General features: G+C 33.7%; 1 protein-coding gene and 1 long non-coding RNA gene across 3 annotated transcripts; one reads left to right on the plus strand and one right to left on the minus strand.

Moving 5' to 3' along the window:
• Positions 1 to 126: 126 nt before the first annotated feature.
• LOC124446340 (thyroglobulin-like) lies at positions 127 to 14,147 on the minus strand. Of its 2 annotated transcripts, none has more exons than XM_046997185.1 (15): positions 14,008 to 14,147; positions 13,672 to 13,788; positions 9,814 to 9,880; positions 8,541 to 8,753; positions 7,957 to 8,196; positions 7,542 to 7,769; positions 5,336 to 5,563; positions 4,614 to 4,826; positions 4,224 to 4,457; positions 3,238 to 3,450; positions 2,614 to 2,832; positions 2,232 to 2,471; positions 1,193 to 1,405; positions 919 to 1,116; positions 127 to 606 (listed from the first exon to the last, which is right to left on the minus strand). In XM_046997185.1, the coding sequence occupies exons 1-15, from the start codon at positions 14,008 to 14,010 to the stop codon at positions 392 to 394; spliced, it is 2,841 nt and encodes a 946-aa protein (XP_046853141.1). In that variant the 5' UTR covers positions 14,011 to 14,147; the 3' UTR covers positions 127 to 391. The 2 variants fall into 2 exon arrangements, with proteins under 2 accessions (XP_046853141.1, XP_046853142.1); XM_046997186.1 differs by having other exon boundaries at positions 13,973 to 14,110.
• On the plus strand, positions 13,534 to 13,855 carry LOC124446341. Its single transcript, XR_006948406.1, has 2 exons — positions 13,534 to 13,589; positions 13,655 to 13,855. It is a non-coding gene; the product is annotated as an uncharacterized LOC124446341 (long non-coding RNA).
• Positions 14,148 to 15,563: the final 1,416 nt, after the last annotated feature.

Genomic DNA, 15,563 nt, shown 5'->3' on the forward strand with positions numbered 1-15,563 from the left:
AAAGATCAATAAACAGCAAGTAAGCAAATAAAATTGAAGATTGACATTTCGCATGTCAATGAGAAGATTCTTCAGGTAGGAGAGTCATAGGGATAACACGAGGAAAAAATTACAAATTTTAAAAAATATGCTCTCGATATATATTTTACAATAATAACGCAAACTAAATAAGTAAAATATATAATGCAAATGACCACAAACTGGCATCTTTTTAAGGCGTCTTCGTCAAGTTAAAAAAAGAGATTAATTGTCACTACAGTGTTCTTCAGAAAAAAACATCACAACATATCAGACAACGAACTAATCACACAAAAATATTTCTGAAATCTGTTTATCTACAATAAAGCACTACAATCCTACACATCGCATATATGATAATTTTTCGTTGACTTTAGAAGGTACATCTTGGTCTTGGTTGTCCTTTCATCTTTGTTCCGGGGATTTCCACTCCCACTAAATTTGAGCACCAGCAAATATCAGTTTGTTCATGACATTGAAGTCTACTATAGTAGCCTTGTGAATTACATCTTGGTACAAACACTCCGAATACATTGTCTGCCTCGGATGCTGCTGAGGCGTGTTCGTCACATGGCCTTGGTAACTGACCTGAAATACCGTAAAGAAAAGTTAAGATCACCATGTATAGCAAATGTATGAATGGTCAATAAGATGAGGGATCAACATATGAAGCGTTTTATATGTTGGCCAGTAAAGATACTTAAAACTATTTTTGGTCTATCATTTGAATTGTACTAAATCTACCGATGGTGGTACACACGCCCTTCTACAATGTAGCCAACTAAATACCGCTAATTATAAATAGTAAATAGTATCGACTACGATAAGCTAAGGTAGTATAAAAAGGAATTCCACTTTATCATTAATTATTTCATCGTGCGAGTAAAGAAGTTCAATTACCGCAATCTCGTATTCCATTCACTCTTGTCCCACGAGTTTTATTGCCATTCCTGTCAGTACACCAACATTCTCCTGATATATGATCACATTGTAGACGACTATAATATCCGTGAATATCACAAGACGGAGGGGACATCGTAGGTCTTATTTGGGACAAAATTCTTCTTCTTTCGTTTTCACATTTTCGTTGCCTGTTACCTATTCGCGAAATAATTATTATCATATAGGGAGTGTTAATCATGGAGTTACTGAGTAATTTGTAAATCTTACTTACCACAATAAGGTCTTTTGTATATCATTGTTCCTGCAATCATTTGTCCTCTATCATCAACACACCAACAATTCCCACTTTTAACATCACACTGTAGAGGTGCAAAATGTCCATTTGTCTTACAGTTAGCTTTATAAAGTAATTGATTTCTGTTTGATTCACTTGGTCTTTGTCTCTTTTTGTTGAATGCAACGCATGGTTTCAATAAATTCTCGTCTGCAATGCGAAAGAGAGATGTTAATAACTTCTCAATGGTATAATCGTTATTTGTAATGGATCCATGAAATGATTATTGAGCTCAGTCTTCGAAACATCGACATTCTTCTATCTTAATTACGCTCAAAACAAAAAGCAGAGAGGTGAAACACATCCTGGTTTGGTGAAACATTTACTATGACAATTCAGTTAAGACAAAATGACAACCCTAACCAGAGCAAATTGTGTTAGTCATACTTTATTATGTGTAAAGCCCGATTTCCATTCAGTGCAAATTGTCGCGCGATCGACTTTTTGCGACCACTTTCTTTTGAATTGCGTGCAGCAGTGTGAAACTGTTCCGGTCGAGAGCTTACAATTGAAAAGTAAGTGATCTCAAAAAGTCGATGGCGCGACAATTTGCACTGAATGGACATCAGCCTTTATTGCGAAATCTTTCAGAGCAAAAATGCCGGTGACAATCGAAGATGAGACCATTGAACGAGAACTTTGAAGAATGATAGTAGTAACTTTAAACTAGCATGAGTCTAGCCCTATGAACACTCAGAGTATGTAACACAGTCGATTTGACACCCAGATAGAGTAAAAAGTTTTCATGTAAAAGTAAAACTGATAATACATCTTCTTTTGTATTGGTGAAAAATTTGTTCTTTTATGTATTCCATAAGAAGCAGGTTTTAATGTAGCAGGAGTGTCAAGTGTACAAGATATAAAATTTGATCATTATTTTTTCATCATAGTCATATATAAACTGAGTAACAAGCCTTCCTTTATTCAAGCATACTAAAGAATAAAAACCACAAAATATTCTCATTGTCATCCTTACCACAAATGGGTATTTTTTCTAAAGATTTTATACGAGTTCCCTTTTTCATGGCGCCGTATTTATCAACACACCAACACCATTTTCGTCCGTTATCACATTGAAGAGGTGTATAATAACCTTTGTTGTCACATGTTGGTGTATAAAAATGTCTACGATCTTTTGATATGATAGTGCTGACGTGTGCAAGATGTTGATCACATGGGCCTTGAAGACGAGGCGCTGCAGGCAATCTCTTCCTGCCTAAATTAAGGTAAAAGGTGAACTCATTTCATTTACACGAAATAATTAGATCAAACACATATACCCTGTAATATACACCTGCGATAAGATTACAAAAACAAAACATACTCAGTTGACAGCTGACATGATCTTTTGTACTTACGACAATCCGGTTGTCCCCGAGTAAGAGATCCTTGAACTTCAGTTCCATCATGCAACACACACCAGCAAAATCCATTGGTCTTTCCACATTGCTCCGGCCGAAAAAGACCGCTGCCTTCGCACACGGGCTCGTAAACTTTGCCATTAGGTGGCAATTTAGCCACATGTGATTTTAAAATTTCACAGGGTCCTTCTTCAACAGAATTAAAGGCGCTGGTAACTAGAAAAAAGCATTAATGAAGGATGATATTGACACAATATTTTAGCTGTTACGTAACAAGGGCAGTTTTCAAAGGTTGATTTATATCAAAGTTTGGACGACAGATTCCGTTCGTATCATATGGCTTCATTCTTACTGTGAAAAAGCTGATTTAAATAAGTTCTTACGCTAAGTATATTCTACTATATTTAGAACCAAATAAACCATCTTCTTACATGTCTTTCTAATCGGAGAAAATTGACGTAGACATGAACGTAGAAATTCGGGTAAAAATTGGGATGATATCTAGTTGAGTTGACCAGCTATGTTTCAACTAAATTGTGGAAAATCTCAACCCCAAAAATATAGGAAATCGCCATAATGGAATGATTTTCTGCATTCAAGTGTTTTGATATTAGAACTTACAACAAGTTGGAGTCCGTGTTGTCCTTGAGCCGCGTACTTCATTTCCATGTAAATCAACACACCAGCACACTCCAGTATAAACATTACATTGCAAACGCTTGTATTCACCGTTACTCTCGCATTGGGGTGTATACGGTTTCTTTTTTAACGATATCCTTAAAGATTGTAGGCGCTGAGCAAAACATGGCTTTAGACTGCGTTTCCTAGGATCAACTAAAATAATATTAATAACGTTAGTATTAGTGTTAATTGATCACTGAGTTCATTGAAATTCAGACAAGAGTTGATTCTCATTCTCAATGTTATCTGCCTCAGCAAGAATAAAACTTAACATCCCATAATTGATAGAAAAAGTCTCTGATATGATCGCTACTCCATTGAGACCGAAGTGTAATTGCTTACTATTGTTTGTGAAGGACACAAACAATTTTCTTCGATAATTTATTGAACTTTTGTACTCCATTACTCGGTTGCTAAACGCTAAAACCTTGAAAAACGAACAATCAAACACATTACTTTAACTAATCCACAATGACACTACACAATAGACAACGACACGCCCACACATTTCCAAACGTCAGGAGCTAATATTTTCGAGTGCCAAATTTATATTATGTTTTATATTAGAATTAAAACAACACCTTAAATTTACACAACCTTCGGGTGCTTTTTTAGCACTTTCAACACATTAGCGATCTGAACGTTAATGGAAGACAAGCATACAAAAAAGTTTTATCAATTTTTTTTTAAATTTTTCCAGCTATGGGCCGATGCTTGGAAAACATCCCCACGAAAATATTTTTTGTCAACGTATTTTAACACTGTTCTATTGCAACATCCTTTTTGTGCAGGAATATAATTCATTAAGCATTAACCATAATATAAAATGAAAATTGTCCAAAAGTTGATGAGCATTGACCAGAAGCAGCGATTACGAATCAACTATTTTTGCATTAAAGACAAAGCTAGTGTTTGTATGAACTTACTGCAACGGAGATTCCCTTTTGTTCTTGTTCCTCTTAACATTTTTCCATTTTGATCCGTACACCAGCAATATTTACCATGACATTGTTTAACATCGTAAAATCCATCTTTGTTACATCGTGGGTTGAATAAATTTCGACGCACAAGCCTGAAAAGCCGTTTTCTTTTTTCTTTGTGTCGAAAGCAAGGAGCAGCTACCGTTTTCCTTGGTAAAGTTAATCTAACCGTTTGTTGAGCTGAATAATTGATAGAAATATCATTACATCATGAGTTGCTGTCACTATAAAGCTAATATAATAATAGCAATATATTTTCAAAGATTGTGTTTGAAATGAGCAATAATTTCCAAACTTCTTTTTTGTTTTATGAGTAAATGTGAACAATGAACTTACGACATTTAGTCTTTCCAAACATGAGAGTCCCCTTAAGCTCCAATCCATTCTTATCAACACACCAACAGTATTTCTTGTCTCTGCTACATTGCAAAGGGCGATAGAAGCCATTATTTTGGCACACAGGAATGTAGATACTTGTAAGATCTGGTAGTTCTTTGAGATACTTTTTTAATTCATAACAAAGTGGTTTGCCTGAACCAAGATTTGTCACTACAAAAAATACAAATAAGAAAATGAGTTTTTCTCTTCATGGACTGATGATAAAACATGATAGGCTGGATTCATATGGTAGTTAAGAAGTGGAGCTTCATGTGACCAGTAACAATGGGACAATATGTAACCAGAACAAATTGCAATCTCATGCGAATATGGGTATAGCCAATGGACAACAACATCCATCATGCATGATTTCAAATACCACGAGCGCACTATGAAAATTGTTATGTTCAAAAAAAGTGACCAAAATTCAAATACTTTTGAAGAGAATAAACTCTTACATTTTATATTGATCACCACAAACAAGAAGAAAATAACAAACATGCGACACAATGATTAAGAGTTTGAACAATACAATAATAAGAAAAGTTAACTTACGTCTTAACTATATGTTTCAAAGTTTTGGATGACACATTTTAGACATATGTTGAGCAGTTATGACTACAATGTACCATACAGTCTATGGAAAAATTATTGATCAACAATTGAAATAAAGCACTTACAACAATTTGGGGTTCTTCTAGTTCTCGTATTTTGAATTTCGTTTCCTTTCTTATCAGAACACCAACAGTTATGTGTAGCTGGATCACATTGCAATGGTGCATACGAACCATCAGGTGTACAAAGGGGTACAAAAATTTTCTTCTTATGAGAAGATTTTATTCCTTCCATTCGTTTGGTTAGACAGTTAACCTTTATTTGCATAGGAGGCCCAGATAAAAAATCCTCATCTGAAAAAAAAAATTTAACTATGTTTAGAAAGTGAAGGATCTTTGAAACCTGAGAAGTGATCACCTTTAACAGAATTCTTTTTGTCGGTATGAACTTACTCCACAACTGAAGTCACTTAATTATTTTTACATTCAGACCTGGACTATTATCGCTAACACTTTGTGTGCACTTCATTTACAAGAAATATCTTTTATGTTAGATATTTGGCACACGTACTTTTTGTCAAGTTTGCCGCTATTGCAAAGTGTCGTCGGTTCTTTGTTTGATAAATCACACTCATCGATCTTCATATGTATCTTTAATTGTAGTATCGGGGAACAATACATTGTGGTTTATCAAAAAATTGAAAAGATTACCGATAACCTCACAAAGCAAATTCATGATCGGAATTCAAAACAATGATGGTGAGTTACTAGTACTAGACAGGGGGGGAACGCATATCACTGTCACAAAGCATTTACTTCCTGTTTCTTGCGAATGCAAACTGTAATGGTAATTATCTATGGTAATAATGCATATTTCAAGAAAAGAATGTTTTGTATTTGTACCGATGAACGGTTGCAAGATTAAATGAAATTATTAACTTTTGTAGCATAAGAAAAAATGCTACATAATAAAAAAAATTTCACCCTTCGTGAAATACCTTTTGAAATCATTATAATAATATTTACAGACTGTTTCTCGAAGATCACGCGAGACGCACATGTTATTTTTGACTTTTAAATTTCGATACTAAAGTTGTTATGAGAGGTTTTCCCTAACAGATACCGCTAATCTTTTCAATTTTTTGGTTGGAACGTATTGCTCCGTGATACTACTATAATCAAGAAAACCGAAAAGTGTGATTTATTGAAATATTATTTTGTCAGCAATGGTCTCGAAATATACAAAAAATCGACCAAGGCTTGGTCTACAATTCGGCAAAATGTAATGTGGCTGTACTGAAAACGTGTTTAGGAGAGAACTCGAGGGAAGGTAGGTGAAATATAGCCCATCGTTGTAAAAGAAAGAATGTTAATTGCTTTGAAGTAATGCATCATTAGATTTAATTAAATGCGGGTTTTTTCATCTCATATGATTTTTTTCTTTGAAAATATGTAAATTCAATCTATTATGTACAAGAATGACACCAGAGATGGTGCATGGTAATTTTCTCCGTAATTATTGAACTTATGCAATTTTTTCCTGAAAGTGAACCTTCTGAACAGTACGAACACTTTAGAAAGGTTATTTCTTTTTTTATATGGAAGTTAGAGCTATGTCGACTCTGCTATTTCAGGGGGTATCAATTTTAGGACTTAAGTTCCAGATTGAGATTTTGACTTATATTCCATGTTGATCATGATTGTTATTTTAACCAAAATCAGTTGTGATTGGTTGCGATAAATGTAGCACATAGAAACATTTATACTGCTCCTGGAATATAATGTCACATAGAGGCATAACTAAAACATTAATTGGGGAGGTGCATATTCATATATTCCGTTATTCCCTACTGATTTCTTTTGAAAGTGAATTGAATTTCAAAAGAAATCAGTAGAGCACAACTGAATATATGAATATACACCCCCCTCCCCCAATTAAAGCGCCAGTTACGCCTCTGATGCTATATCAAAAATTTTATGTGCCAAATGCATTAGATTAAAAACAGAAGGTCATAAGAGATCTAGCTGTACACATTATCTTTTGACTCATTCAGCACATGAAAGTCCTATGCATTTGAGTAATTAATTTGTCATAGCCAACATTTTTAATGTAATTTCTAAGTCTCAAAAGTTTTCTGTTTCAAAAAAAAGCTATTTTTAATTTTTTAATCTGTTGCTCAAGTCCCTATACATCCAACATGTTGAATAATTGCTGTAGATGCCAAAAACACATCTAAGCTTTACTGAAATTTACAAATGAAACATTATTTTGCCAAGACTAAAGTGTGCGTCTGAGTATGTTTTTCATCAATCAATAATAATATATACATACCACAATCCACTTCTCCCTTTTTCCTTGTTCCAGCAATAAGATTTCCTTCTCCGTCAGAACACCAACAGAAACCAGAATGACATTGCTTTGCATTGTAATATCCGTCCTCGTCGCAATTTGGATTAAAACGTTCAGTCTTCGCATTTTGTAAACTTTGTCTGTGTTTTTCTCTTGCGCATGGACCATTTGCTATTTCGTTCCGCGAAAATGCATCTTTCACAATTTTGCCTAAAAACGACAAAAAATTGTGCTAGACTTGTATTTTGTACAACTTGCGGGTAATTGTTGTATAACTTGTACTTTTCCTTAATTTGTAACATTTTATCATTAAGCATTAAATAATGTTTATATTGACGCATATATCTGTGATGGAATGGATTACGAAACCTGGTTTAGAATATTATGATAAATATACCTTCAACTTGACGTGACTTTGGATTTAAGCAATCCGTTAGTGTCTTTGCTTTTGATCCGCTTTTTATATTTCCCTTCTTATTAACACACCAGCAATGTTTGCTCTTTTTAGAGCACTGCATTGGTGAGTAATAACCGTCTTCATTACACTTTGGTATGAATATTCGTTGACGTGTTTTAGCTTGAAGTTTCTGGGAATGTGTACGATGAATTTCACAAGGTTTTTTCAACGCTTTCATTCCTATAGAGACCACGAAATGAAAAATTACAACATTGCACACAATCTTTACATTCTATAGACTAAAAAAATTTTTTTACAACATTTTTTGAGTATTTTTTATGAGATTATTATCATTATCTCTATTTATATTTATACATGCATATTTATCTACTTGACGAACGTTTTCTCTGACATTATAAAACAATGCAGTAAAAATTGAACTGTAGCAAGTACCGTTGTACATTGTGGGATAACTATCGTATAAAATGCAACTTCCCCAAGGATTTTAGAAATGCCAGAAAAAATACAGATTTAACCAATTTTATTGTATTGTATATTTACAAAACATTGTTTTTCTTGCTTACCGCAGTCAATTTCCCCTTTAGTTCTACTTCCATGTTTCATATTGCCATTTTTGTCTACACACCAACAATATCCACTCGACTGATGACATTGCAATGGAAGGTAGAATCCACTGTTGTCACACAAAGGAATAAATGGACGAAACTTTGGTGGAAATATGAACGACTCCACGCGTTTTAAATGGCGTTCACATGGCCCAGGCAAAACTGTATTAACTGTTATATATAAAATTGAATAGAAAGTACACAAGATAAAAGAGTGCTCAATATTTTTTTATTGTTTTCATTCACCGGATGTTCGACGTAAGGAGTGAAACACAGTGTAGTGGATGGTTTCATGATAGTATCTATATTTTGATTTCAAGTTTATCAACCTCTGGAGGTCATTCGATGATGAATAAAACTATGTATAGTTAGTTGAGTGCTTGATATAAACTACAAGTGATACAAATCAAAAAAAGTTTGAAAATTTCACTAACTGAGGTGTAGCTAACTCCAACTAAGTTAGTTAAGCAATAAAAAATTCATCATCAAGGCACACTGCTGGGATGTCTTTTCAAACTTTACAAAGAAGCGGGAGATGATGTTTATATTAGCTACAAGCAAAAATCTCAAAGTAACAAGAGTCAAACATTGAAGAAATGGCTCAATTTAAAACTTCAATACAAAGCTTATATAAAATGTTGCATTAAACACTTCAATTAGTCTATAGATTACCTGCAGTCTATACTATATAAAACGTTGCGTATAAATAAAAGATAACGTTTGCACAGAATTTAAACAAAAATTCAAATCATGTAATCTTAAAAAGAAGGGGAGCTGGTTTCTCCCAGTCTACCTTGAACGCTCAATAATACTTAAAATTTTACTATTTTTGATGAAGAAAACGATGAAGGAATAAAACGTTTAAGTGCATAAAGCGTTTAAGTGCCAAACTTTTAAAGACAAATTTTGGTATAACACATCTTATCAGGAAGTCAAGATGTACATATTTGCCTCGTACAGCATTAATATCGTGTGATGTGAAAACACACAGAGGCAAAAATAACGAGTTTCGAATGCCGTCTACGATTGTTCTCGGGGAAGTATATGAAACTTTAGTGTTTCCCATTGCACAAATTGATGTTTTTATTTTTCCCACAGCAGGAATATGTCATAAGATTAAAGACCTGAATCTCACTCAAGCAGACTAAATAATGTTTATCTTGCTCATATAAAACGTGTACCATTAAGGCGTTTTAATGACAACTCAAGCAAAAACAATAAAAAAGTATACCTTGAACTTTCTTTCCAAAAGTTGACTTTTTCCCATTGAATGGTGTTTCATGTACTTCGTTTGAAATCTAAACAAAACGTTATTTTTATATTTGTACACATCTATAGCTATTGCATAATGTTTAATTTCATTGTAAGAATTTTGGCTCCTGGGTAACATTTCAAGCCGAAATGGTTGTTGTAGAAATGATTTAAGTCAAAAATTATAACCTTAGATCTGGGAGGCCCCGTATCGTTCAAAAATCTTTAGGTGTGAATTGGACGCAGTCAACCCACTCTCTTGTTAAAATCTTATTTAAAGTTTTGGGATCCTTAAATGTTAAAACAGTTGCAATGTATATAAATCAGAGATCTCTTGTTAAAATTTTGGCATTCCACCTCAGCATGGTTATGTGCAATGTTTTGGATTACTTAGGATTTTTCAAACGATGAAAAAACCTTTATCGTGCAACCAACTCCTTCATTTTTTAACTGTTTGATGGAAATTGCTCAAGAGGGAAATAAAAATGTACTCGAGCGAGGGTACTAGCCAGAATTAGCTACTGTTGCATGTGCGCCAAAACAAACAACGATTGAAGACCAAAGAAATTTTGAGCAAATGTTTATCTGAAGAAATTTTTTATTCAGTTTTTATGACCAGTCCATATATAGTCGGTTTCACATATCACATATGTAAAAAAAATTTTTAGGTACGCCCTTAGCTACATCCGGTCAATAACAGATACATCTTACGGTATGCTTTTACGTAAATATTTTGCTTAGAGAAAATTATTTGCGTAAGGTGTTTTGTTTTTGGGTTTAACTTTAATGAGATTGGCTGTGATAATGAATTGACCTCGTTAGTGTATGATATAAATTTATCCATTACATGTATGAAAGTTTTTACTTCATCTACTTATAATCATATATAAAACGATATAATCATGTATGTTTGAATGAATGTTTGTTTTGCTAAGTGGATTAAAAATACAAGTAACTAGTTTGATACATTTTTGCCACTCTTTGATATGATGGATATAGAGTACAATTAGACCCCCTCGATGCGCACTTTGCGCAGCTAATCAGAAAAAACACCAGTAAACGTGGGATGTTTTTAAATTTCAATCAATGAGAATGGCAATTGTATCCGTTCAAGTAGCTCATCTTTCAGGATATTATTTTAATAGCTGCGTGTGATTCTTAAAGCAACCAGAAAATGAAGAAAAGTGTTAGCGCTTTAATCTAAGCCATTTGCTGTTTCACTTGCTGTAGTCAATGAAAGATACAAAAGTCGTCATCAGTTTTTATTCATGTTGCTTGCTTTTGAAAGTGAAAACCAGACCTCGTATACATTATATTTCATCAAATTATTGTCTATTCTTCTATGTAATAATGAAGTTAACTCAAAAGTGATGACATATTATGCTAAATTATATTGTTTTTGTTCAAGACAAACACATCACCTATAATCGCAAAGATTGTGCCGAGATGGCAGACGCCGTAATTGACACTCGACTAAGTAAATTGAAAGTCTTTATCAACAATTGCTATGGCGGTGTCTTCGTGTTTGTCTTCCTCCAGTTTTCCTGGGTTGGAAATGTCATCACAGTATATTTCTATGGCGTGAAATTGTTAAAAAACTTATGACTTCTTTGTTTGAAGTCAACAAATGTCTTTTAAGACCATTCCTATTTTGGCATTCAAAAAATTATTACGCATGGAATTTGTCAACATAATCGGTAATCTAAAATTGAATTAGGCAAAGTTCTTGAATAATGACGTCATTTAAAACTCGGTTATATCATATAACGGTGCAAAGCAGTAAATAAAGAATATTTTCATTTATTACCTTATGTTTTCTTCTCTGAGGCAACTGCTAGCCCTGCCTTTTTTTTTGTATAAAATAACATGTCCCAGACTGTTTAACCACAAACATGTCAACAATTCAAAAATAGCAAGCTGTTGCTTTATAATGTAAGATAATTTCCTGAACATAAGAACTAACTTGGTTCTATATGTTAGATGTACGCACAGTAACGCACCCAATTTAGCTTTACTTTACAAAAGCAAAATGTTATGTACTATGATGATGAAGGTTGCAAAAAAATTATTATAACTTCGTCCTTCAACACGTAATTAAAGTAACGTATGGCTTTCCAAAGTCAACCTTATCAAGATTTTATCTCGGCTTACATAGACCAGGCGAACTAGCCAAATATAGCCCTCAACTTATCTTCTCATCCACTCAAAAATATCGAGGCTTTAAGCAGACAAAGTATGTACTAACATATGTTATCTTTTTTTCTAGATCTATCTAAATTATAAAAGGCTGTAATTTGTTTTAATATCATCTGTCTATATGCATATACGTCTGTCAGTTGCCAAGAGCAGTTTGTATTAAACTAGGTCGGTTTTTTATGTTTAATGCATTGATGAGCGATGAAGTTCAGTTATGGGTATAGTGCATTATTCAAGAAACTTCGACCCCTTGACAGTTCACTGCTCATGCACATCCTCATTTATATGGCGCTGGTAAAGTTAAACATGCAAATTGACATACAATTTTAATACAAAAGATTTTAGGCTATACATAGAAATACATGCAAATGAACACAACAAAATGTGACGCACATGGTAAAGCTAGCTGTTGATATAATTTTATGGTGATATTTATTAATTAACCAGCGTTTGAAGCATGAAGAGTTACGCTATATGTTACGCAAAATCATTTAATTAATAACATGTGCATATGAAAAACAAATGTCTATTTCTCTGGATTGTAACTATTATTGAGATTCATGAATCTATGATATTCTTCAAATTGAGTGAGCGTCTACGTAGGAGTGAAACATTTATCTTTATCTCGTGCTAATTTGTACAATAAAAAATTCAATCTTCAAACAACTTCTAAGGGTATCAAAACAATTATTTTTTATGATTTCATTTTTATACGCAAGCATTGTCGGATCAAATACCGTTTCTTTTTTTCCTTTTGAAGTTGGAACTGATTAGAAATGGTTGCTTGTGTTTATCTTTTGTTAAGAGAATTTCTCTCCGAAAAGGTTGTGACCTCACAATTTAACCATAAACGTAAGCGTTGACAGAATATAAAAGAAAAAACGAAAAATATTATTGCACTTTGTCATACATCCAATTCTTAGCAGTTAACGCCAAATGACTTTTAAGGAAATTTTGCTTTTTAATTTATCTGTTCTTCCGCTGAGAAAGTTTTATTAAATCCATAAAGTTCAAAGTAAAAAGAAAAGCGACAATTATAGCATCAAATGATTGTCATAAGCAAAATGACAATCCTTTATCCTTTCTTTATCGCGTGGTATAACATTTGTCAGCTTCCATAAATTTACTGTCAATAGACAAAGTGAATGTAATGTGCTGATTCTAATCTAGAAAATGTTATATTCTAAATTAAAGGGACAAGTTTCTGTTTATAAACAGTTATCAGACTCTTATATCAATTAAAACATTCAATCAATATATGTTTGTAAGTTCTGATGACTTAACGCATAAAAATCATCGGAAGTGATAAAATCGTGAAGACTCAATACATTAAACACAATATCAATGATATATAACATGCGTGTATTTTTAATTTGAGTGCTATGCAATAGTTTTGTGGAAAGGCAAAAATCCTTAGCAGATGAATCTATACCTGCACGTCGCACTTTATGCTAATGAGCACAAAACACACATTGTGTCGTAGCACATTCAAAGAACTTGTTTCGAGAATTTCATGCGTTGATTATACCCATCTAATTTGAAAAATGTATTTTTTGTCAGGTCAGTGTAAATGGTTCTATTACCATTTATGATGTGTCTTTGTAAATTTCTACTCTTTGCAACAGACGAGTACATTACATACCGTTGAATTGAATTGGTTGCCGGTTCCCTCAAAGCACAACGTTAAACGTCCAAGAAAGAGTAATGTCACAAGGCGCAGCGTGAAGCAGATCGACATATTTTTCTTTCGCCCAAAAATCTTGAATATAGAAAGACACAAACCATAAATTTTCACAATTCTTCTGAATAAACAAAATCAATTTTAATTTGACCCAGGTGGTTTATCAACAGGCGTCTGTAATTGTCTCGACCCGTTTGAGCATGCCGGAAAGACTGATATCTTTGCAGAACTTTTCAATTTGAGTATAGATTCGACACGCTACCTTAAATATATTATCAAAGTGATATAGAAACTGACCATTCACTCCGAACGATAGATGAAGTGATCACTCACTAAGAACAGATAAAGTGAAAACTGATCAAGCATGCTGCAAGTTTTTTATGGGGTTAAGACTTTAAGTTTCTTCCGGTTCAGTATGTACTCATGCAAAAAGAATTAAAATCCTTGAAATCTCTTCAGTGACGTAGCCAGGGGGGCAGGCCCATTCTGGCAAAATTTTTGGCCCCTTAAAATGCTATGTTTTACATGTAGTATATTTTTTAAATGGCAGTTATTTCATTGACTGCTCTCGACAGAAGATCCTGACTTCGCCACTGACTCTCCTTCATTGTTGTAATGGGGAGATTTTAGGGCAAATGGCTAAATTAGGCTTTGGGAATACCTGTGTATGGTGGAAACATAGTCTGTCGGGAAATTCTCGGGTTTCCGGTCATTTTATTCTTAATTTCATACGACGCATTTTTCTTTCCAGCTTTTTTTCTTTGGAAGCAATTTTCTATTCTACAACAGTGCCAAAGTGAAAAGAATTCTCATACACAATCGTTTTCGTGTTATGTTTCTTGGCTTTTCAGAGATTGCTCATCAGATGAGTGAGCACGTGTACAAGTTTCCCTTATTTTCATAAAAAAAACTTATCAGGTAAAAGTCAGCGTCCAGCACATAAAATGTCTTCTCGTTGTATTGTGTCTACCCTCGCCCTACAACTTAGTACTAGTTTACTCTAAAGTAGAATGCAGTGGCCTAACTACTATGGGCTCAGCGTGAATGAACCCAGTCCCCCTGGCCTAAGGGGCCCCTGTCAGATTATAAGATTATTATTACCTTCACCTGGAAGGTTATGTTTTCATTAAACTATGGATTCAATCAAGAAAAATTGCACGGGATAAATTTACATATAAAAATTTAAAATTAAATGCTTGACAGCGAAATCATACCAAAGAACAAGAATGTTTGAAGCTAAAACTACTAATATTATCATTGATTCTTTCCAAATCAACTTCAAATCATTGCTCAAAATCGCCTGGACTCACTGGCAGTTCTTTCAATTGAGAATAATGAAACGCAGTTATTAGGCACTGAAAACCTTATTCATACGTTCGCCGAAAAAAAAGAAGGATTGAGAAGTTTTTTTGGTTTAATTGCATGCATTGTTTGTCTTTTTCATGATTTTGGTTTAAAATTAAAGGAGAGTGCGTACTAAATTATGTATATTGTAATATATTGTGGTGGTTATTAGATTTTAATGTGATTATCGAGTGGGGGGGGGGCTTTTAATATTTCTATCACGGGACCCGGTTGTGCTGTTACGCCACTGGTAGAATGCAGTGCTTTCAAGTATAATTTTCTTTTTATTAAAAATCTGTTTTTCTGTCCCCCTTCACGCCACTCCCTTGCTGGCGCGAAGTCACTGCTTGCAATACCGTCATGTTCTCTTTTTCACTGGCCATGGCCGCTTCGTTCATAATATAAATCAATGCTGAAAAATTCATTGCTTAGAAATTCAAAAAAATAGTCTTTTCTTGAAAGCACTTAGAATTTAAAATTGATGAGCTATAATTTATTTTGACGTTGGA

Source organism: Xenia sp. Carnegie-2017, unplaced genomic scaffold (assembly GCF_021976095.1).
Source record: "Xenia sp. Carnegie-2017 unplaced genomic scaffold, XeniaSp_v1 HiC_scaffold_22, whole genome shotgun sequence".
NCBI classification, from domain to species: domain Eukaryota; kingdom Metazoa; phylum Cnidaria; class Anthozoa; order Malacalcyonacea; family Xeniidae; genus Xenia; species Xenia sp. Carnegie-2017.